The 25,757-nt window shown below is 42.1% G+C and overlaps 1 protein-coding gene across 3 annotated transcripts in view; it reads right to left on the minus strand.

Moving 5' to 3' along the window:
• LOC146822827 (Y+L amino acid transporter 2-like) overlaps positions 1 to 25,757 on the minus strand; it is a 436,531-nt gene that overhangs the window by 18,213 nt on the left and 392,561 nt on the right. For all 3 annotated transcript variants that reach the window (XM_085607020.1, XM_085607018.1, XM_085607019.1), the window contains 2 exons: positions 9,218 to 9,367; positions 3,590 to 3,773 (listed from right to left, as the gene is read on the minus strand). In XM_085607020.1, coding sequence (XP_085463146.1) covers positions 3,590 to 3,773; positions 9,218 to 9,367 — 334 coding nt within the window. The remainder of the gene's footprint in view (positions 1 to 3,589; positions 3,774 to 9,217; positions 9,368 to 25,757) is intronic.

Genomic DNA, 25,757 nt, shown 5'->3' on the forward strand with positions numbered 1-25,757 from the left:
TTTCAAGTATAAGATTGTGGTTAGCAAATTTCTCATTAAACCTGTCTTTATCAACCAGGGTGAATGGGGAACATGAATCAGCAAATACTTTAAACCTTTCCCCATCCAGTCCTATTTCGCATGTGGGATACTGTGTTTGTTCATCTTTACTTTCATCATCCACCTGAAAAATATAATTTTTTTCTTCTTCTTCATCCCTCTCTCTGTTTTCTACTACGTGGACCTTATCTGAACTCACATTGCACACTTTAGAAAAGTGTCCTTTCCTATTGCATTTCCTGCATATTACATTGCGGGCTGGACAGCGCCAATTGTTAGCTAAGTGATTATGATTACCGCACCTATAACACTTCAGGCCTTCCCCTCTATTACCTACGTTCTCTTTGATCCTATTCTCCACTTTACATATAGCCTCGCCATTCACACTGTCTTTCCCTGCTTCTTTTCCTGTTGCTCCACCTGAAACTTTCATTTCTCTCATGCACTGTGCTGTATGTTCCAGCCCCTTAGCTATGCTAATAGCTTCCTCCAGGTCTGGATTTCTGGTAAGTAGTTCTTCCTGAACCTTCTCCTCATTGGTGCATCTCACCAATTGGTCTCTAATGAGTGAGTCAGTAAGTGGCCCAAACTCACACGTCGCTGCCTTGCCCCTCAGTACCGCTATGTACGATGACACTTTTTCTTCCTTTCTTTGTGCTCTTTTAAAGAACTTGTGTCTTTCCAACACAACATTTATTTTCACCTTAAAATGTGCTTCTAGTTTTCTCAAAGTATACTCATACACATCCACTCCCTCATCTTCTTCGCTCCCTTCATCATCCACCTGTCTACCTGTAATATCCTCAAAAATTTTCCTACCATGTATACCCAAATTATGCAACAGAATGTGTTGCTTCCGTAGGTTTGAAAAATTCCCACCTCCTATGGCTATTAGATAAGACTTGAAAATGCCTACCCATCTTTTCCATGGTATTTCTGGCTCCCCTAGCTCATTTAGAAATGGAGGCGGCTGACTCATCCCTGCACCTGCCATGATGATACAAATAAGGTGACCCCCGGTACAGGCTCTTATATTCTGTCAGGCCCAGTGTATTGTACTGTAAATGTATATTAAACACAAAATGTTCCTCTATATACAAGCATTACCCAGAACATGCAGTGGTTTAAACTCACTTCCTAACATCACTTTCATCACAATAGTCCTCTTTTTGTGTTTGGTGTATTTCCCACCATTCCCTTTGCTGTGCTCCGACGGGTCCTTCCTGTGGCAGCCTGAGGAAAAGACGTGCCTTCGATGGATTCCTTCCTCCTGAGGAGAACGCTGGAGCAGCTGCCTGCCACGTCCGTGTAAGATTCCCCTACATACGCACAGCTCTCGGATGAGAGGGATATCCTTTATTTCCCTTCACAGCGCCCTCAGGACGCCCCGTTCAGCCGTTATCGGAGACCTCTCACTGCCGAATGCCGCTCCTGTCAAGCGGTGCGCCGCGAACTCTGTGTGGGCGGGAAGGTTTGCCGCTGCAGCGGAGATCGCGGGCATGGAGCGGAGGTGAGGCAGGAGGTAAACCTTGACTGTCCCTCGAGAGAACAGCTGAGACACAACGGTTTATGGCAAGTCTCTGTGGACCGTGGTACGCTTGCACCACCCTACCACCGACGCTGCCTTGGATGCCAGCGCTGTCTTAGCGAATCAATACAAGCCTGCTGCTCCGTTTAACAAGGACCATTGCCTCACGCCCCCGCTGTACTAAATCGCCGGGGTCCTCACAATTAATCGGTGACTGGAACAGGCTGACGGCAGACTAGAGTTCGCCTTCTTCAACCTTCGTACACCAAAGCATAAATGTTATGTGGTGATATAGCGCCACCTTAAGTCCTTACTCCTTCGTTTATCATTTAGTCTTACTTGGGGTAAATATATACTGTCACTCCCCCAATGTACTCCTCACCATAAGCGAAGTCAGCAGGGAAGCAGCCTGGAGAAATCTTCGTTCGTGGAATTTCTTCCTCTTCACTTCGTGCCAGCAAGTCGAAATTATTACAGGGGAGAATGCAGCACTGTCCCTGTCACAGCTCCGGTCATCCTCGTCGCCATCTGAAGTAAGTAGACACTCTTTATCTTCTTATAAGTATAGGTTTATTAGGTTGAAAGGTAACTGCATCCTCAGCTTACTGGCCCCACACATAAAGTGAAGACAGCCTCGTCAACATTCCAAGGCTGCCTCCCTGTCAACATTCTGAACGTTATAACTGTACAGTGGGATGCGGGGGTGGCCGGAATGTACCATGTGATAAATTATAACAACGTGCTTACACGGTATCAGGGGGAGGGTATCTTGGAACGGTCAGAGAACCATTTTAAGATGGTGGCCTGCTCGTAGTGCAGTGGCTGGTAAGGAAGGTAACAAAATAAATAAAAAAGAAAGAAAGAAACAATGGAGCTCAGAGGGCAAGAGGATTCTGGTTGTGAGTAATGAAAGGGAGGAAGTGTGGGGGGTCTTGGAGGAGTGGGCAGGTTAAGAGAGGGAGAGAGAATAGTCCCTCTCAGAACACAAGGCTAGACATCAGCAGTAGAAAGATACATCATTCAATCAATAGACTACAAGACTGGAATGTTGATGGTAGGGACAAACACAAGAATATGGAAGAAAGTAATCTAATCAGAAGCAGAAAGCATAGCTATCTACTCATGAGCAAGGGGCTGGCCCAAATCCCAGTCATTATGTGTGAGATGTACTTCAAATTATAGATCTTGCCAACAGACCTAAAGACACAAGCTAGTCAAGGTGAAATGAGCTTGCTTTATGCAGATGCTTGCTGGTGGTAGGCGTCAGTAATTTTTGACCCAGAGTAACACTGAAAGAAATGTAGAAAAGGAAATAATACAAAGATTAGGAAATAGTGACAATAGGAAAAAGTAGCAATGAAAGAGAACTTGAAAGAATTAGATACAAACACAGGAAGTGTGGGGTGGTAGAAAAAAACAGTCACAAAGTGGAATCAACCGCAGGCTAATATGGTGTCTGTTTAGCCATCCCAGCATTGGGCAACAACTCTTTTCAAGTATTTCCCGAATAAAAACGCTGATTATCTCTTATGAGATTCACTTGCGCTGTTTGAAACACCTTTTTCACGATCACACTGTGTTCACCCTGCACTTTAGTAAACAATTGTAAAATCATGATGGATGTTGCCTTTCATTCTTTGTAAATTGTTTATTAATACCTTTCTTTTCTTTTTTCAATACAATTGCGCTGACATTTAAAAGTGGGTTGCATTGGGCAACAACCGTGGTGGGCTTCTAACAAAAACCATAGGCCTTTACTTTTGAGTTTGTTTCTTTACAAATTAAGCACTTTGTGAAATGATTCCCTCAAATAAAATAATTCACATACAAAAAGGTACGACTTTAACAGAGTGATTCAGGTTCTAGAAAAAACTGACACAGACCAATCACATTGTACAGAGAGTTTGCTTTTTTTGTGCTAAAAACGAGGATGGAAAACGACTTTAGTTGAGACCAGTTGTTTTTCTTTTGGATAGAGATCAATAATTTTTCAGATCATAACCATGCAAGTTAAGTCTTTACCTAGTGTCCTTCTGATATACTTTGGCTGTCTTGAGGGAGGGAGGTGAACACAGAAGTAGTACACTGGAGCGCCAGACAGAACTACAGCTAGCCCAACCAACGAATCAACGGTGTCGCTGTAGAGGGGAACCACAACCAAGACCACGCTGCAAGCACAGTACACAATTGGGAAGAAAAGACTCATCTGCAAAGTAAATACAAGACACAGCTTCAGACAGCTCGAACGCTAGTTAAGTCATTCAAAACAAGAACCTAAATGTTAACCGACTATAAAATGTAGTACTAATTAAACAATATTAATAGTAAACTGAAAAAAAAGAAAAGTGCATATTATTAAAAATCAAACATAGACAAGTCATCTCTACATAAAAATAGTGTCCCACATCTCCACTTGCCTGATTGAGTCATAATTACTGAGTGATCAAAGTTGGGCCTTTAAGAGGAATTTCTCACTTGTACATTAATTTTCATGAATACTTATAAGTAAAGAAAGAAGGTGGATCATGGAATGCAGAGGGTGATTATACTTGGGACACTCTGATGATCTCTATGTGTCACTCTATTGAGGATTTCTTCGAATTAACCAGGATACGACTTAAAAACAAATTCTTCTAAACTTTTTACCATATATTATAAGTAATTGTACATCAGCAAATGTGAGCCATGGAACCAATCATGGATGGTCTATGCCAGACCTCTTGTATTTTATCATGCTGCCAATCCATCTGCATGCAAAGCTGCAGGTTGGGTATTAGTCAGGCTCCATTTTAGTAGAACCTTCATTTTGAAAGTTATTGTTTTGTAGCCTTTCACATTTTGTATTTTATAAGTTTGCTCTTTCCTAGATATACTCCTACCTTACAATTCCATCTTCGGGGTGTGGTACTATAAGCTCATTCTCAGAATATCATCTGATATAAATATCATGTCCTAAAAAACATGTACAAAAATATTTTAACATTGGAGTTAATAATAAAATAACTTCACCTAATGGATTGATATTTTTGTAAATGATTAGAACGCGATACGTAAGACAGATAATATTTCTATATATATTATCCTCCCATACTACCCTTCTTTGGTGTTTGCATCACCCCTATTGGCAAGTGATCCAGGAGAGCAAATCCGGGAGGGCAAAGGGGTGGGTATGTGAAGGGGTGCTTGAATCTTTAGCTTACAGTTCAATCTGGAACCACTAAGTGGATCTGGGATGCCTCTTTGCTCATCTAACCCTTTCTATAGACTCCATTCAACCATCAAATGCCCTCTCTTCATCTTCTCCAGGAACACTCCTGTGCTCCTTATTCCTAGGGATCACTGTTCAGGCCAGCTCCTTCCAGATCTTGGACTGAACAGTCTACAACCAGTCACATAAAACATTGATGTTAGTGATACAGCTGAGGGGGCCAACAGTGTTGAAGTTGGGTTGAGCATGTTTAACAACGTGCAGAATATGGATTCACTTTAGAATTTACAGGTTCACAGTGACATGGTACTATTGCCTTTGAAACTGATTTTCTATGACACGTAAAAGGGCCTTTTCCTGGCTTATGTCAACTAGAACTCAATTAGGTCTTGACACCATCTTGTTTAAAATGGATCTCTCTTCCTGCATTTTCACTCTTCAATATTTCTGCAGCACACATCTAAAGCTGCGTCATAATTTGTTTATTTCAATTGACGTTGTTCCTGCTTTTCTCAAAGAAACGTTTTCTAAACTAGACATAGGGTCTGATTTAGATCTCGGCAGACGTGTTACTCCGTCACAATGGGGACGGATATCCAGTACGCCGAAATATAAATCCCATAGTGTATAATGCGATTTATATTTCGACGGACACGATATCCATCACCGTTGTGACGGAGTAACCTGTCCGCCGAGATTCTAAATCAGGCTCACAGTAATGTATAATTTCCAATGTCCTTCCACTGGCACAATGTACTTAATTCATTCACAATAGTTTGCTGCAGTACTTCTAACTAGTTTGTCCTGCCATCTCTGGATGACATTATCATAGAGTTGGCAGTATCATTATTCATGTAGTGGGATAGTACTTAGATTGCAAGGCAATATGATATTTTATAGATCTGTGTTCTGATTTGCTGAGAGTGCAATTCATTTGCTCACACCATGATGATTTTACTGAATTAAGGGTTTCCTATGCAAGAGAACTTTCCTGAAGTCTCTTTGAGGCTACTAAGATTGCTGACCGTTATCTTATTGATTTTGCTGCTCACTTGGGACTCAGAATTGTTTCTGATTTTCTCATTAGTCTATAATTATTCGGTTTTACTGAGCCATCACAGCATTGATTCTTTGTGCATTTGCCCCTTATAATTTCTGTACAGCACATTTTGTATTTTTGTAATAAATCTTTAAAATTTGTATTCCTGCCCTAGAACTCAATTATTGAGTCTGTCCTTACCTAATTGACTGTATTTGATATATTCCGTGATGACATCTTGTGGACACATTGGCTCATGAAATTGAGGTTTTAGCACAGTCTCTGATTCATCAACCGGTGGGTGTGCTGTTGAGGTAATAATTTGGTGTTTACATTTTTAGGGGTTCCTCGCCCCTAAAACAGTGAACAGAGGAAGAAGAGTGCTATTTGTCTGTATACTGACATTTGAGACATGGATATTTTCAAGATGGAGAAGGTAACACAATTTTTTTTGCATAGCATATGTATCAAAGAGGGATGCTGCACTTAGTATAATTTTGTGTTTCATGCTAGGATGAAATCAGATTGCAAAATCAGGATTTTTCGGACGGGAAAGGATATGGGACAGAATTTGGACAGTACCATGTGGAGTTGTTATTTTCAACTTTATATTTTACCCAAATACATATATTGACAATAAGTTACAGGGAAAAAAGTGATTCTTCCAAAATCACAATGTTATCAAGTCACAAAGCGAAAACACCCAGCACCTCTCATATATAAAGTTGTCTTGAAATCGTCGTTATAACCAAACAATGTATTTTAAAAGTAACATTTCCCATTCATTTTGAAAAAAGAATCTTCACAATTTGCAGCATTTTTATAAACATTTTCTGTATATTGGTAGCGCCTAACTCCTAATAAACACTGCACATGAATAATTTGTTTTCTTTTTTTACGTTGTTGACGTTCCCGAGGCCATTCCCCACATAACATGTTTTCCTGGTTTACGGCCTGTGCCCCCATAAAAGGACATCCCTGTGGCTGTGTGCATGCTTCATATTATTAAAGCACTATCATGTCCCTTTGGAAATAACCACCAATGAGGTAATTTAGAAACAGGCAGGTTGCCTGTCAGCTTAGGAGATCAGCAGAGGTCATGGCCTATGCTGCCATGGCAGAGGTCCGCCTGACTGGTTTAGAGATCTCCCTCAGGCGGGCGTGAATCTCTGTGCAGGCCCACTATTAGCATTTAATCTGCATGGCCTAGGCACATGTAGTGCACTTTACTAGGAACATATAAGGAAACTAAATATGCCAATTGGATATAAGCCAGTGTTATCATGTTTTAAGCATAGAGGACAAGCACTTTAGCACCAGTCAGTAGTGGTAAAGTGTGCGGAGTTCTAAAGTCAGCAAAAATGAAGTCAGCAAAAACAGGAGGTGTGAAGGCAAAAGGTTAGGGGGGAACCTTGCCTAAAGATGCCACATCTAATGACTGCTATATACCATATACTATTTTATTTTTAAACATCACTCATCATTTGTCCCTGCTCATACTGGAACACTTAATGGCATGGCGCAGCTATCAAGTCCCAACCTCCAGACTTTATTTTAGATGGGGGAGACCCATTATTGCCCTGGGAAGAAGGTTTTTCATTATTATCTGTTGGTAATTGTCGGTGAAATGTTTTCAGCTGCCAGGAAGCAAGGTGTCCTATTACACAATCTAGGTGTTGAAGGCAGCAAAATATATGACAGTTTGGAACCCTTACCCTTAGGTGACAGTGAAGGAGAACCTAGTGATGACTTTGATATTGCTGTGCCAATGCTAGAAACCCATTTCAACACTAAAATAAATGTAGTACTGGAACATCACAGATTCTTTGCAGGAACTCAAGGAAAGACCGAAAGCATTTGGAACTATGTGGCATGTTTGATAACATTAGCATGCACTTGTGATTTAGGTCCCTTGACAGATTCATTGCTTAGGGACCAATTGGTAAGGTGCACAAATATCATAACGGTTTAGGAGAAGATACTAGTGGAAAAACCTGATCTGAAGGAAACAGCTGCTATTATTGAGAATATGGAGAGCATAGACATTTGGGTATGGTAGATGCGTGATAATGGACCAGCGGTATCTGACAACCCTGTTGCTAAGATTGTTTGTGAGAACGCTGAGATTTTGAACGAGAGCGCTTGGGTATATACAGTAAACAAGGAAGGGAAGTTGTTAAGTAGTAACAGAGACTTGAGTGACTAAAGTAAAATGCTATAGGTGTGGTAATCCTGGTCACTCTTCGAACAGTGTGAATTGTTATGCTAGAAATTCCTTTTAAAGGTAGTGTGGGAAGAAAGGACACTATACTTGTATCTGTAAAAGTGACGTCTCCCAAGGTCAGGAATATTACAGGTATTGTGAACAAGTTAGTTTTCAGTGTGAAGCCTAGCCTGGGTGATGTGGATACTGATTCAATAATTATGCCTGAATGTTATATCCAGTTGGTTGAAAGATGTGATGGTCCTAGCAGATTCGCGATCACCAAGCACAACGGTTGGAGAAACAAATTGGGAAAGGGGGCACTAATTAAGGTGGACCACGGGATGCCAGATGTATGTTTTTATTGTACAGTATTCGAAGGTAGCGGAAGAAGTTAAGGTTATATTGTGCCTAGCTCCCCAGGACTCCTTTCCACCAGAGGATCAGTTGAGATCGTCAAGAGGATTAGGGAGAGTCATACACAAAATATTATGTAGATTGGAATTGTCAATTACGTTTTTTTTTACAAATTTGGGTTACAACTGGCGTTATAAACAACTTGAGCATCACTCGTTTTCTGTTTGATGTCACTTAGAATCCCTCAGTCGAGATCTATACCGTTTTAAAAAGCTGCTCACCTATAATTCTATATGTTTTTTTGTTTTCCTAATTAGAAAAATTATACTTTTGAATTTATTCCTGCAATGGCGCTCTTGTAAAATTAGATTTTTTCATACTAGGATGATATGATTTTACAGTTTCAACTCTATAATCTCACGCTTTTTTTTGCCACAAGCTCACAGTATAGGTATTAAAAAGTTATTAAAATGCAGGGGAGGTTACTGGCAGAATAAATTGCTCATGCGCAGATGAAAGCATATATGTAGTTTTTGCAATTATTCTGTTTTTTGTCACTTAGGCGCATTTTGTGCATGCAGATATTTTTTATGGGTGAAGGTCCTTTTGTGTCCGGAAAAATCTTGGCAGAACTACAATCCTTTCCCATGCAACATCTGTTTGTCAATGACAAAAAAACCTCATCTTTGGCAAATCTTTACATTTTGAATCATGTTGCAGCAGTTTGTTGACCAACCTCATCACAACTATAATCACCTTACAGAACATTTGTAGATTATAAGAAAGACCGAAGAAAAATGGCAAGAATAGGAAATGTCAATCAACAAAGTGAGACATCCATACCTTTATGGGCCTGTGGATACCAGGACGCTTCCATCGTAGGTAGATCTGACCAGCAACCGACAACCCAATAAAGAGCCAGTAAGTGAAGCTGAAGTAATCAATGAGTGTGTATATATCTGTCACACACAGGAAGACCATTGTTATGAACCCCTGTTAACAAAATAAATAGTGAGGCGCAATATACAACAAACATTTGTATGAAAGGATAAGTATTTAACATGAAAAAAGACAATCAGGAACACATAAACAAGCATTTTGCTCATTAGAAAAATGGACAACTTTGAGCACACATACACACACGCACCTGCACATGTGCAAACAGGCACATTAGAGGAAGTGTACAAGTCACGCATGAATTACTACGGTGCAGACGCGAAATTCCATGTTACTACCACAGTACAGTGTAACTGAGGTGAAAACTGCTTACTGTCTCTTTAAATGTAATTTACATGACCTGTGAGCGAAAAACAGCTCTGAAACATTTACAGTGCCTACACAATGTAATACATGGATTCAACAACTTGAATTCTAGCTCCTTTAAATTATTAGCGCCTCAGCTGTGGAACAAATTGCCTGTGTCCCTGCGCAGCACCCCTAACCTGTTGGCCTTTAGGAAGGGGCTTAAAACTTGGCTTTTCACTTCTTAGTTTCAGGTCCTATCCGGTTTCCTCTTTTTTTGTTTTTGTTCATTTTTCCTGTTGTGTTTTGAGATTAGTGTGCAATTCAAAGCGTCGGGACACTCTTTCGAGTAGCCGCACGCTATACAAAAAAACCTGTATAACATAACATAACATAAATGCCTTTATGCACAACTATTGCACTAATACACACAATGCACCAACATGGTAGCATATAGTGATCTGTAGGGATTTATTGCCATTGATGAGGGAGAGGAAGGGCAACAAAATCGACCCGAAGATTTGACTCTTGTAAATCATCAGAGTCAGATTGGGAAGGTGGGCAGTCGGGTATTGGGCGATGGGCTGGCGCCTAAGGTTTACCGGTGGTCCAGTTTTTTAGGGCCTCCGCTTCATTCCTTCCCTGCAGGGCCATCGCACTGAGTCTGTGGGAGTTGAGGAGGGAGTGTATCTTAGAATCGGCCTCAGTAGGTTTTGCTCTGGCTGTTTAGCCATCTTCAGTTCACCTGGGCCAGGGTGGGGTCATTCTCACCTTGCCCCCATGGCCGTCTCGCCTAGAAGCATGGGTTTTTTCGGACCCTTTCCCCACTGAGCCATCACATTCAGGTCATGGTGGGAGGAGGGTAAAGTATGCAGGGGCAGGTGATTTTTTGCTCATAGGGCCACCTTCACCTCAGCCCCACCGCCCTGGAGTCGCGGCAGCTCTCTGCTTTTCTTGACTCCTCCCCTGCCAGGCCTTTGCTCTAAGGCTATGGTGGGGTGAGGAGGGACTGAGTAAGAGAAGCATCCTCAGCTTTGCTGGGGGCCATGTACTGTCACATTGGCCCCCATGTCTTCAGGCCTTGGTGGAGGGGATGTGTGTATTTGTAAAGACCTCTCTTTGAGGCCACCTTGCCCAGAGGATGTAGAGTTAGGGCCAAAGCCGCTGACTTTAGAACTGGGGAACTAGGTTCGGGTTCCAGCCTTGACTGACTATCCTGTTATTCTGGGGAAATAATGTAATCTCCCAAGGTCTCTGGTAAAAATAAAGTTGGTCTTCTGTAGGTAACTTCTACTCATGCAAATCGCCCCAATGCCTTTGGGCCGAGTTCACCCAATATAAAACTGCAAAACAAAACCCAGCCATGTGTTCATGTTTTAAGATTCTGCAAAGGCCCGCACAATAATTAAAGAGGACCTTCTATATACCAACATCCAAATTATTTTTTAACATGGCTTTCCTACCTTTGTGTAGTTTAACCATCAGCCACGGATGAATAAGACACCTTAAGAACACATTTTAAAGTGCTTTTGACTTATGTAGGGATTTAAGTGAGCTGGGTCCCAGACCCGATAGTAATTATTATTGAAATAGGTCTCTATTGGGCCCTGTGTTTATGTGTTTGGCAAAATCACTAATCGATTTCCGAAAAATGAATGTAAAATGTAATCCATATCTGCAATTTAATTTCTGTTTATATTTCATAAATGCAATACTCTTAGAGATGCAAGATTATATCTATATCCAGGATGTTGCATTTCTGTATATCTTGCAGTGTAGAATATTACTCTTGTGTGGTGCATACTTTGAACTGAGTCACCACCAAGTGTTATAACGGGCCATGATAGAAAGCTCAGGATTTGAGGCAGAAGGCAGTGAAAGTTTCTAACAGTGCCTGTCATTGGGTACAAAAGGTGTTCAGAATGCTTTGGCTTCTCTGCAGAGTGCAAGAGTCAGTGTTCACGAATTCCCGTTGCAATTGTGATTGTGTGTACATATGTGTGAAGGAGGTACCCGGCTAACATCCATTGACAAAGCAAATAGTGCTGACTGGCTTTAGATGAATGTCAGCTGTTGTGTTATATATCTGGATGCACTAGCAAAACGCTCTGAGAGGAACCAAGATAGTAGCTGTGTGGCACACTATGGAAATCACAGAACTTTAGTTTAGGTGTTTAAGCTAATCCCTTAATTACATTGGCCATGCCTACATTAAAGACCCCTCCACTTGTTTTATCCCACTTAAAGCCCTGGCCTTACCTTTACTGTTTAAAATACATATTGATCAGAGGAAAAAATACCAGCTTTTGGTGATATAATAACCGGCCAGGTGACAACCCTCTCCAGATCAGGTGTTTTGGCCCTTGAGTCATTTTATTTCGCCACAAACGCCTAGCAAAATGCAATGCTTCTAGTTTTCATCAACATTACTGCTTTTATAGTTTTCAAAATGCTTAAGTTACCAAACATTTCTCTAAAAATTAGTACATTGAGACTAACCAAATGATGTTACACGATACAGGAGTGTGGAACACTTTCTTAGGAGTGCCTGGGCCTAATTGTGATCCCAATCTGACCCTGCGAGTCCTGGCCACTGCAAACAATGGTAACACTTCACATATTACACAGTGTGCATCTGCATATGTACAACTCATATATGTATATAACGTTTACATCTCACTTCAAAAGAAACATGATATTTTGCTGTCAATAATGTTTCTCTGCTGTTAACCAATCTGCACCAAACTTGGAGGAAAAATATATTGGAGGTCATCTAAGAGCATGCTTAATTTGGTGCACATTGGAGAAATGGTTAAAATTTATATATATCCTCTTCCCGTAGTTTGCCCAAGGACAAGGTTGGATTACATGAATGAATGAATGAATGAATTTAGGATTTATAGAGCACCTGGTTACCCCAAAGGAGTGTCCCTGCGCTAAGCAATAGCCACATATCAGGTCAGAAATAGTCAGAAGCAAGTAGGCACAAAGCTCCTTCTAACTCTGTCTAAAGAGTCAGGTCTTCAGATTTTTTCAGAAACTTGTCTCAGACTGTTCAAGTCTTAGATTGAGTGGCACGAGTTCCATTGCTTGGCTGCACCGATACGAAAGGAGCAACCCCTCCAGTCATGCATGACGCACTCTGGGAATCACTGCCAGAGCTGCTTCCCTAGATCTAAGTACTCTAGAGGGAGTGTGAGCACTGATCAAAGGGAAGAGATAACTGGGCCCCCTCTGATTTATTATCCTGTGTGTGAAACACAGAGCTTTAAAAGAGATTCTGTGTTTTACAGGGAGCCAGTGAAGTTCAGCCAAACCGTAACTGATGGTGTTCCTTTTCGGAATTCCTAATAGTATCCTGGCTGCTGTATTTTGTACTCTTTGTAGTCTGCCTTTAGAAATCCCTTAGTAGAGCACATTGCAGTAATCACGCCGGATCACCAGCAAGGCCTGTGTTACTGTTTTTTGTGCTGAGTCTGGTATTAGCCTCAAAAACGTCCTTAACAGCCTCAGTATCCCGAAACAGGTGCCCACAGGGGCCCTGATCCGACTTTCAAAAGATAGCTGAGAGTCAAAGAGGATGCCCTAGATTTTTCACTGTGAGTTTTGGAATAGGGGTGGGGCCCAAATCAGCAGGCCACCACGCCAACCTCTGTTTTATCTGCATTTGACTTCAGGCAGCTAGCCTGCATCAATGTCGCTAGATCAGAAAGACAAGATTTAATATTTACTGCGGCCCTAACGTCATCATTAGCTAGTGTGATAACTAGCTGAGTGTCATTAGCATATGACACCATTCTCAGTCCATGGCCCTCGATAACGTCAGCCAGTGGGCGAAGATATAGGTTAAAAACTGTAGGGCTCTGCGCAGATCCCTGAGGCAATCCCTGCTGTAAGGGGATAATGTCAGAGGTATATGGCTTTTGAGTTACCTGGAAAATGCGCTCATGGAGAAAATCTGCAATCCAATCAAAAGCTCTACCATTTATGCAGTGAGTCCACAGTCGTTCCGGTAGAACAGTGTGCGATACTGTATCGAGCGCTGCGCTAGATCCAGCATAATGAGAGCCCCCATTTTCCCTTCGTCGCCCACCCTGCGTAGCATGTTTGAGGCCAAAAGCTAGGCAGATTCCATGCTACTGTGGTCTGAAACCCGATTGAGTCTCATGACGGAGATTGTTATCTGTGATAAACTCCATCAATTGAGAACTGACATGCCTTTCAGCCAATTTTGCCTTGAAAGTAAGCAGGGAGATAGAGCGAAAATTCTCAGGTTTAGAGTAGCCAAGAAATGGTTTGTTGAGGAGAGGAATCACATTTGCGTGTTTCCACTCAGTCGGAAGTAAGCCAGCTTCAAATGATAGGTTTAGCACAGAGCATCATCTGGGAGCAAGTGCAGTTAGCCCCAGTTTCAAAATAGCCAAAGGCACAGGGTGTAGCGGTGAGCTAGATTTGATTTTAGCCGCTAGGGAACATAGATTTTCCATTGAGATGTTCTCAATCTTAAAGGAGCCATCTGGGAAAGGATCAAACTTCCTATTTAAGGAAGGGAGGCAATAATTCTTTGCAGCTGCAGGAAAAGATGCATATATCAATGAGATTTCATCACAGAAGAAGTGGGCAATCTCATTACAACTGCTCATACTCGGTGCCATGACCGCTAATACTGTGTCCAGGGAAGTAAGAGATTTAACAATTTATAAAATCTCTCGAGTAGCATTCTTTGCCTCATCAATCTTTTGTGTGCAAAATACCTTAAAAGTCACCCTAATCTTTTTATGGTATTCTTTTAACGCAAGCAGGTAGGTCTCTTTGTCAAGGGAAAAGTAGGTCTTCCACCAATTTCGGCCTAGACGCTTGCATAATTTTTTAGTTTGTGAGAGGTCTTCCATGAACCATCCTGCCAAAGGTTTGGAACAAGAGAAATGTTATATTTTTCAAGGTGCTATCTGATCTAATGCTTTCTCTAACCATGCCAAGACCTGTAGGTTAGCAGTCTGTGGGCAGTTTTACAGGCATGTAGGATGGCTGCTCAGGGCAGATAGAAAATCCTCCTGACTAACCTTAGTCCAATTCTGTATTTAGATGGATTGGGCCTGTAAAAGTTTCAGTGGGGGATTGGTGTCCAGAGTCTGAAAACGGATAATATAGTGATCGGACCAAGCAATGGGAATTGGGGAAGCAACTATCACTAAATCAGGATTAGCAAAAATGGGGTCAAGAATATGCTCCCGAATATGTGTGGGATCCTGTACCAACTGTTGGAGCTGGAACGACTTTAAGTCCCCCATTAGGGCTACACTTGTGAGAGAGGTTGGATCATCAAAATGTAGGTAGAGGTCCCCTAAAATAAGAAGATTAGAATGTTGCAAAGCAAATGTCGGAATAGCATCAAGTAAGGCCCAAATGAAGGAAGCAGCCACCCCAGGAGGCCTATAAATCAGCAGGACATTGAGAGAACAGCAGCCCATGATAGTTAGGGGGAAAAGGGCAGCTTCTGCACCACTAATCCAGACTTCCGATAGATTGCAGTGCAGCTGTTGTTTATGTATTACCGCCAGCCTGCCTCCCCTCCCCTGAGGTCTATCCAACCTAGTAATTGCATAGCCCGTAGGAATGGCATCTAAAATGGCCAGAGAGGACTGCGCTTGAAGTAACTTTTCCACCAAGTAAAGAGCAGTCATTTGTCTAGCCACTATGAGGTCAATAATTTCGAATCTATTTTATTTATTTATTTTGACAGTTTTATATAGAGCGAACAAGACCCTTGCAGGTATCAGAGCACTTTACAGTGCAGAAATATCAACATAAAAACGTATAAGTATCGTAAATTAGGTGAATACGGTTAAAGGTGAACATACACAAATAGCATGTATTTACAGGGGAATATCAATGAGTCAAGTGAATTTGGCCAGAAGAATAGATTTCACTTCTTTTTAAAAAAAAGCTGCGGATGGATTAAGTCTCGTTTCTTGGGGCAAGGCATTCCAAATCCTGGGAGCCATTCCTGAGAAGGAGCGGTAGTATGTTTTCTTCTTGGAGAACCGTTGTGGTTTAAGTAGAAGATTGTTGGAGCTCCTAGTGGATCTGTTACCACCCGATAGTACCAATTTCTCCGCTAGGTATCTCGGTGTTTTGTGATGTAAGGCCTTATATGTCATACAGGAGATTTTCAAATGAATTCTGGCCTCAAAAGGAAGCCAGTTGAGGGCACGAAGGTCAGGGGAGATGTGGCAGTTTCTTTTGGAGCCTGTGATGAGTCTAGCGGCTGTATTTATTGAGGCTCTTAAAGGAGCGGTCGTTGATCTGGGTAGGCCTCAAAGAGCAATACTTCCATAATCCATTTTGGCAATTACTAGAGATTGAACTGCCTGTTTAAAGTCACTGGCCGAAATGAAGGATTTCAGTTTTCTCAAGGTGTTAATCTGGAAATTAGCTCCTTTGGTTGCAGAGTTGATGTGCTTCTGCATATTTAACTTATTGTCCAAGGTTATTCCCAGTGATTTAGCTGAATCAATGATGATAGGTTGACCATCGAGTGCTGTAATGTGCTTCATCCCTTCACGGATGGTGGCTATTTGGTTGGGAGGAGCGATTAGGAGAGATTCTGTTTTTAGGGTGTTTAGTTTTAGATGATTCTCTGCCAGCCGGATCTGTGTTTTATGGAGTGTTGTATTAAGGGACTTGATGTCTTCAAGTGAGTGGACCTTAATGTAGAGTTGTGTGTTGTCGGCATACATGTGATATTGGATATTTGATGAATTGAGAAGCTCAGTGAGAGGTTGCATAAACATATTGAAGAGTGTCGGGGAGAGGGAGGAACCCTGGGGTACTCCCAGAGTGACCGGGGAGGGGTTGGATAACGATTGGTTAATCTTGAATCTTTGTGTTCTGTTTTGGAGGAAGGACGTGAACCAGTTTAACACAGTACCAGATAGTCCCATCCTGTGTTTCAGGAGGTCTAGAAGATTGTCATGTTTGACTGTGTCGAAGGCTGAGGATAAGTCAAGCAGGATTAGCAGGCATCCCTTGTTTTGAACCAATATTTGTAGTGCGTCATCAATTATGTGGTTCATGGCTGATTCTGTGCTGTGCCCTGATCGAAAGCCTGATTGGAATTCATCGAGCAGATTGAAGTGATCTATGTGATTACTAAGCTGCACGTGGACACGTTTTTCTAGCAGTTTGGCGAGGGTCGAGATGTTGGAAATTGAGCGATAGTTATTCAGGTCAGATGGGTCCGCCAATGGTTTTTGTAGGATGGGGGATATCTGACCAACTTTGAGGATGTCTGGGATGATTCCTTGTAAAAGAGAAGTGTTTATAATCCTAGTCCATAGGGGCAATAGCAGTGGAGTGAAGGTTTTTAAATGGGTTGCTGGGAGAGGGTCTGTCAAGTGATTGGAAGGATTCAGTGCTGTGATCATTTTTAAAATAGTTTCTTCGTTGTAAAAGCTGAAGTCGGTCCAGGAGGCATTGTTCTTGAGTTAGAGCTTTGTAGAGCAGATTCTCGGGATACTAGGTGTGGTCGGTGAGCCACTCATTTGTGGGTCAGTATGTGATAATAGGTTGTTAAGTAGGACTGTCTTTAAGTTTTCAGTCTTTTTTGTGAAAAAGGATGCAAGATCCTCACAATTGGGAAGTGTTTCGGGATTAGCTTGGGGAGAGTGGGAGACACCCTTAGATTGAGCTTTGATTATTTCGAATAGACTTTTGGGACGATTCATGGCTTGGTCTAATTGTTGACGAATGAAGTCAGCTTTCGATCGTCTAATCTTTCTATAATAGGAATTTCTCTTAATTCTTAGCAATTTGAGGTGGGCAGCAGATGGAGCAGCTCTCCATTGTCTTTCAACTGTTCTTTGAGATCGTCTGTCTTCATTTAGCCTACCATCATACCAGGGGTTTGATCCTTTTGCGGTGACTCTTTTCAGTTGTAGGGGGGCTAAGTTGTCTAGTACCTGGTTCATAGAGTGAAAGTAGTGATTGGTTAGAACATGTACATCTTTTAGACCATCCAGTGGGGGTGTGAGGGTGTGACTAGCGGTTGTGAGAGAGGCTGGGGTAATGTTTTCTAGGTTCCTCTTCCAAATTTTCGTTCTCGTCGGTTGGACAGAGAGTGGCTTGACTTCCTTCTTGATGTGGAAAGTAATTATGTGATGGTCAGACCAGTCGCAAGGGAGGATCGATTCCAACTGGGTAGAGTCTGTTTTGGCAATTACTAGGTCAAGGATGGAACCCTTTTCGTGGGTGTGGCAATCACAGATTTGGGCCAAATTAAGGTCGGACAGAAAAGCTTTGAGGCTATTGACCTCTGGGTCGTCAGGATCATTCCAGTGGAGGTTGAAGTCCCCCAGGAAGATCTGAGTATTTTGTTGTCCGACATTTGCGGCTATGATATCCATTACATGTTTGTTGAAGATGGGATTGTTTCCAGGAGGGTGCTTGGAAAGAGTGCGGCCATTTAGCAGAAAATATTGGGCAACCTTCGGACCACATGAAAACCTAGAAAGATTCAGGCGTAACACAATGGAACACCCCGAGCAGGCGCTTTGCCCCCTATCATCCTTTCCCAAGTGCTGACAGGTGCTTTTATACTCGTAGTTCAGGAAGTTTAACTCATCTGATGAAAACTGCACCAAACCTAGGCTAAAAGAGACAGGGTGTCTGACCCCTGGCGCAATCCAGGCGCAGACGGGCGCAGACAAGCTTGCCTTAGGCGTGCCTTTGGCACGCCAGCAGCGTAGTCGCACCAGGTTTCTATTTTTATAGCCTGCGCTACTAGAATGCATATGTCCAAGATGGCGGCCCCGCTCCACCCTACGGGAGCCTTGAAGAACCCTACCACAGCATCCCAGGTAAACCGGAAGATTTAGCTACACAGGCAATTCAAATTCAAAGGTACCAACATTACACAAATAATTTTAAAATATGCAAGTTAGAACAGTTTAAAAGTTTCCCCATTCAGTTTCGTAAAAAGCGATCAGTCAACCTCTGCCACTGACTTCCTGACCGATAATACTGTGCAGTCGCGCCAGGCTTCTAATTTTTATATCTTGTGTGACTAGAACGCACAAGTCCAAGATGGCGGCCCCGCTCCACCCTACGGGAACCTTGAAGGACCCCACCACAGCCTCCCAGGTAAACTGTAAGATTTAGCTATACGGGCTATTTGTGTAATGTTTGTACCTTTGAATTTAAATTACACATATTTGTCTTCACCTTACTGATGGCTGAAGTAAGAATAACACCTTCACCCCACCTAGGCTAAGGGCACATAAGAATGTTAATTCTAGAATGTTTTTTAAAACTCCAGATGGCTCAGATGTGGGAGTTATGTTTCTCGCAATGATAAAAGCGAGCAGAACGGGCAATGATGGTTTTCTCTTTTAAGTTTGGGGACCCAAACTTTTTCAAAAAGATCAAGTTTAAAATACCACAAGCATTTGTCAGAATATGGCACATGATAAGAAGATCGCTCAAACTAGATTATTATTCTTTCTCATCCACAATCTGGCAGTCTCCAGGGACACCAGAATGCCTTAAGGATAAACTGGCATTATTAATGGGAGATGCAGGAGTACTTGTTTGGGGTGAAATCACACAGGATGGACAGCTAATCTCATGGAACGAGATGGATCTCTTGGGGGACAAAATTTCGCATTTCTAAGTATATGCAATTGAAGAGTTTGGAATGGGCTCGGAAGGCACCACTGGGTGTTGGAAATGACTTGGAGGAACAATTTGCCGGAAAACCCCCTGGCGAGAAAAAAGTCTCTTTTTGGTACTGGGGACTGCAAGATACTGTGGACGGAGAATTCACTCTGGCAGAAGATGTATGGGAAAGATCCTTGCCGAGCTGCAATTTACAAAATATGTGGCAAGTATCGATGCATACACTTTATTCTATTGTCAAGACTGCCTTTTTCAAAAGAAACCACCTCTTTTCACTTAATAGGGCATACATTACACCTGAGAAGCTGTCCAAAATTGGGAAAGTAAAACCGACAGTCAGCGCAAAGTGTGGTTTGTAAGAAGCAACGGATGTGCATATGTTCTATCAGTGTACAGAGAAAAAGAGATTCTGGGAGATAGTTAAATCAACACGCTCAGGTATTTTGGAGAACATATAAAGGTAAGCCTTTCACAAATTATCTTTGGTGGGATGGAAGGTGTATCTGGAGCTGCTAGGTATCTATTGTTCTATGCAGTATTACTTGCTAGAAGAGAGACATGTCGTAAGTGGATTAGAGAAACACCACCTCACCATTCAGAGTGGTTAGAGTCCATGTTTTATACATTAAGAATGGACTTGTTGGGGAATGGGTCCAAGACGAAAAAAAGATTCTGGGGTATATTACAGAATTGGGCAGGGGTTAACCGAAATTAATGAGCTGGTGAAAAGATAACAAGAGGAACCCTCTGTCCAATGATTATACCTGCATAACTCTCTGTTTTATTGCTGCAAGGGCTCCCCAGCACACTTTTTGCAGCCGCCGTAAGATCGGACGTTTTCTGAGAGAGATGTACCGGAAGGAGGATAGTGTCTTAACCCAATGCTTTTTTCCCCTGTCGGGGGGTTCATGGTCTTTCTCTCGCAGTGAAAAGGCAAGGGTAATACACAAAAGAAATGGTAGTGATGGTTTAACAGGATTGCACATCAGTCATGGACAGTAAATTGTTACGATAATTCAATAGATGCTAATAGTGTTGGTGCCCCTCAAGGTATCCAAATAAAGACACCCCACTACCACAGATGTCACCCCACAGGAGTTCCTAAGAGCACCCGCGCAAGACTTAAAAAACCACTGTACCTCGGCACTCTTTAAATATCTCACAGTTGTCAGGTATTATGACACATTTACAGTTCTGCAAATGGTGTGATTACTCATAGGAAACCAGTCCATACAATCAGTCTACTACACAATATCATTTAATATCAAATGTTGACATCTCAAACAGATATACACAACCAATAATCAGGGTGTGATCCAAAACACATACATATATTCTTTAAAAGTCCTAGGGGGTCAAGATCATACGGCCTCTTTGTTAGCCACTGGCTGTTTTTCCATCACTGCTAACAAAGAGGCCGTATGATCTTGACCTCCGTGGACTTTTAAAGAATATATGTCTGTGTTTTGGGTCACACCTAGATTATTGGTTATGTATATCTGTTTGAGATGTCGACATTTGATATTAAATGATATTGTGTAGTAGACTGATTGTATGGACTGGTTTCCTGTGAGTAATCACACCATTTCCTGAACTGTAATTGTGTTATATTACCTGACAACTGTGAGATATTAAAAGAGAGCCGAGGTACAGTGGTGTTTTAAAAGAAAATGGTATAAGTCAATAAAACCTGAGATGAATGAGCACAGAAAAAGTACCAACATTACACAAATAGTTTTAAAATATGCAAGTTAGAACAGTTAAAAAGTTTCCCTATTCAGTTTCGTAAAAAGCGATCAATCAGCCTCTGCCACTGACTTCCTGACCTATAATGCTGCACGGTTGCGCCAGGCTTCTATTTTATAGCCTGCGCGACTAGAACGCACAAGCCCAAGATGGCGGCCCAGCTCCACCCTTCAGGAGCCTTGAAGGACCCCACCACAGCCTCTCAGGTAAACCGGAAGATTTAGCTAGACGGGCTATTTTTGTAATGTTGATACCTTTGAGTTTGAATTACATAAAACTGCCTTCACCTTACTGATGGCTGAAGTAAGAATAACACCTTCACCCCACCTAGGCTAATGGCGCATAGGAATGTCTCTTTGCTTCTGAATTGCCCAAGTGCGGGGCGCTCTAAAGTGCAGGCGCTATAAAATCAACCCCCCCCATCTTGATGATGGGATGGAGTGGGTAAAAGCCCCTTCACCCCACCTTGGCCAAGGGCAGGCAGAATGTCCACATACCCCCATGCATTGCACAGGTGCAATGACTCTAAAATAAACCCTCCTTACCTTGCCCAGGTGCCTTGAGCGAATATAACATGTATACCCTCCCACTGCTTTACACCTTTAGTACAGTGGATATGGGATATAACACGAATATAGCTCCTTAACTCATGTATTTCATTACTTCTTATTTTTATGGGGAAGCCAATGTGTTCAGATTAGTCAACCTGAAATCCATTTTTGGGTTACAGAGACCCTATTCAACCAGCAAGTTAAATCTGCACTGGCACTGGGTATTCCTACTTTTCATAATGTTTAATATGGTACTGCATTAGCTCTTTCTTTTTGTGTCTGTTACTCTCTTTGCTGACCTCTCTTTCAGAGAATCATTGATGGTAAAGTTTCATGTTACTGCTAGTGGATGTTTGAGAACAGTAGAAACTAAGAACTGGTGTGCATTTCTTTCATCCTTCTACCCATTCATTGTACCCTACTCACAAAAATGACAGTGTGTCTGTTCCATTTCGAGCTAGATGAAGCTTCATGTTTCTGCTGGTAAGGCCTCTGCTGACTCTGCCAGTAGAAACCAAAAACTAATTTAGTGTGGACGTCCTTACGTTCTTTTCTTCCTATTGGACACCGTCAGAAAAAAGTGCGATGGTCCAAACAGAAAATAGTAAAAATGACCCTCACTCCCTGTAAGTCACCATAGGTATCGGGGTCAATATTTTTTGTTTTTCAAACACAAACTCCTGTTTGGCGAGTTTGTTTTAGGAAAACAAAAAAGTTTGCTGAGCGGCCTCATGAAACATAGCCGCCACTCAGCAAATATAGAATGCATTCTGAGACACCACAGTGGCAGCAGCTCCTCTGAAGGCACAGAGATCTTTGCTGGGCATTTCTAAATATGGAGAGTAGAAATCTTCCAGACTGGCAGAGGTTATGACCTCCGCCACCCTGGAAGAAAGTGACCGAGAGGCATATCTCTAAATAACCCCCTAAATTATTAACTCTAATACTAAACACTAGCACTTACTCTAAATATGCACTCTACACCCTAAGCCTTTGGGAATGTAAACAGATGTGACCTCATTCTTGTACTGCATCTTGCAGTTAGTTCCCTAGCTTCACAATGTTTCTGGGAGCCATTACCTTTAAAAACACAAAGTATGATGACATCAAATCTTCATATTTTCATCTTCACGGGTCAGTACCAGGGGTTTCAAAGCTGATTAATCCTTGGTTGTTTCTCTTTTCATGCTTCATGTCTGGCATCACTTTGTTCTGTGCGACTTGGTATTACTGCCTGCTGTGGCCAATAAAGCTATCATTACTGGCTTTGTGTGCTGCCTTCTCTTTCATTTACCATTTTCAGTTATGTCCTTTAGCATGATGTTGGTATAAAACAAATAATGTTTGCTGGTATGATTAGGCAATCACACCTTCCCCATTTTTAAAATGGTCCACAGGTCATAGACCTACCTCCAATTCTTGGTGATTTCCTTAGTTTTTTATTATCCAGGTTTTCATGAAGGAGCAATATTTTTTGTGACATGTGGAGCTATAATCTGAAGATCTGTGGCCCTATCTTGAAAATGTGCACCTGTCCTGGGCACAGTTGTTCACCTCTTTTTTTATGTGATTGTACTGTTTAAAGGGCATACTTTTAATTTGGAATTTCTCTGAGAGACTGTAGGAGCTTCAGAGAGCACTACTCAGAAACAGAGAGACATAGGACTAATAAGTGTTTCCGAGTTGTTCTGTGGGTAACTGAGGTACATTTTGAGTACCTTAGACAGTTCAATTGAATTGAAACAGGAGCCCAGCTGTGCCCTTTGCAATCTCACAAATGTATGACTTGGCTCCTCGGCTAATCCTCTCGATACCATAAGAAACAATGTTCTCTTCCTCTTATTCCTTTTTTTTACTATGTTGGGAGTGAAATCCTTTCTTTTCAGGTCAATAGACCACAGTTGAATACAACTAAATTGAAGTGCTTTATTATGTCTACTATTGAGGTGTTATTGTTTATCACATTTTGGGAATGTATGAATCAATAACCTTCTTCTACTGTTTCTTGTGGTTCCTTAGCTTCATGATACTTCTTTGGTCCAAGTGTGTGCAGAATTTGATAGGATTTCACCTCCACATTTCCCTCTTAAAGAGATAGTGTTCCTGGCTTTTATTCCTCCTCATTACCATGCAACAGGAGAGCATACTTCCTCTTCCAGTCAGGTGCCCTGCTCAGTTTTGTGGCTTCTTGGTATATTCTGTACGTTCTGTGGCACACTTTGTAAGTACCACTGAGTTTTGATGTTTTTCATCCATTTGCAATTTAAAAAAAAAGGGGGATGAGGTAGGAACAAGCAATGTCCTTGGATACCGCCTCCCTAGCCTAATGTATAAACCATAACAGCACCCTCAGACCAATGATCTACAACCTAATTATATGATTCTTCTAGCATCCTCTTTGTCAACATGTTTCAGTCATCTACTGGGGTGACTGAGGGGCTACAGCTTTCATCAGGACTTGTAAAAAGACTCTATTGCGGTGTTGTTATCATCCCATCCCTACTAGTTCAGTGTACTTTTATTTATTTGTTTATTTTGATAAAACTTTATTGCAGGTTACACAGTTTACACAGCTATGTGCCTACAAGCCTGGGGCCGGCAGCATAAGGCATCACAATGTTGAATGTCATAACACAGCTTTTATGCCGACATCCCAAAGGCCCGGCAGCATTCTACAACACTTCGCATTGATATTGCGTTAGTTTTGGGTAAGGCTGAATGTAATACCTAATATATACGATCCCGTAAACCAACAATAAGAACATTTAGAACCCCTCCCCCTCCCCACCTGTCATCTCCTCAAGTTATCAGATTAGCACCTTCACTCCTGGTGATGTCTCACTTGCGCCGACGGCGTGTCTCAGTTGGAACATGCCACAAACCCCGCCAACAACAGACAGCCCTCTGCAGCGTTGAGCATAATCCTGTCATCCCATAGTTATGGTAATGACAAGCAATTCATATTTACATAGAGACTCTCAGACAGTGTTATCTCCCCGGAGGTCTGCCCCCCATCCGCCAGCCAGCTCGCAAAGGGTACCCATATGTCTATAGGTCTGGATCTGCTGGGCATTAGCTCCCAATAGCGGGATAGTTGATCCCAGCAGTATGTGGCAGCTTTCAGCCACTCTGCTACTGTAGTGGGATGTTGTTTCTTCCAGTGCATTGCCACCTGACACTTTGCCAACAACAGCAACATTGCCGTGAGTTTGCGAGAACCCTTTGGGACTTCTAATACAAAACCCAACAGTGCCACCAATGGTGTGACCCGTAATTGGGTGCCAGTAATGTGGCCAATGTGTAATAAAACTTCCGACCAGAATTGTGCTATTGTTCTGCAGTTCCATGCCAGGTGTGTAAATGTGGCGTCCTGAGCACCACATCTCCAGCATTTCGTATCTGGGTGCAGTCACATGCGGTGTAATTGAGATGGTGTGCGATACACTCTATGCAAGAAGTTGAAATGTATAAGCTGCAATCTATAATTTGGCAAGAGGTGCTCCAGTTGGGAACAGCAGAATTGCCACTGTTTGTCTGTGATAGATATATCAGATTCCCTCTTCCAATCCGCTTTAGTTGTGGTGAGGATAATAGGGGAGTCCCTCTGTGTTATACTATAAATACGCGTGATAAGTTTGCGGGGAGATGGATTTGACAATACATTTTCTAATGCTGGTAATGTGGGAGGCTCCTGCGGAAAGTTCATATATCTAGCCCTACATGCCGCTCTGAGTTGATAATACAATACCATATCTAATGCTGTAGGTGTCTGCGATTTACACATCTGCTGAAGTGACATGAAAGTGGCCTCTGGGTACAAATTGCTGCCTTTCACCAAATCATGTGCCGTTGCCCTCATTGTGGTAGCCTTGTCCGTTAGTGGCGCTAGTAGTGGATTTCCCCCTATTGGCATGGACGGTGCATATAGTTCCTTCTGACACTCCCTCTTCGCTATTCCTCTCCATGCTCAACGTGTTGTTTCCACAGTGTCTATCTCTAAATGGGGCCGCTTGTATGGTTTGTAAACCGCCACGTTAAGTGGGATAGGAGCAACACGATCTATTTCTATTGCCACATGGGTCTGGAACGGAGTTGGGTGGTGCCAGAAGTACAGGTATTGTGCCTGCCCGCTGTATGCATAAAGCTCGAAGTCTGGAGCACCCAAGCAT

Source organism: Triturus cristatus, chromosome 5_2 (genome assembly GCF_964204655.1).
Source record: "Triturus cristatus chromosome 5_2, aTriCri1.1, whole genome shotgun sequence".
NCBI lineage: Eukaryota > Metazoa > Chordata > Amphibia > Caudata > Salamandridae > Triturus > Triturus cristatus.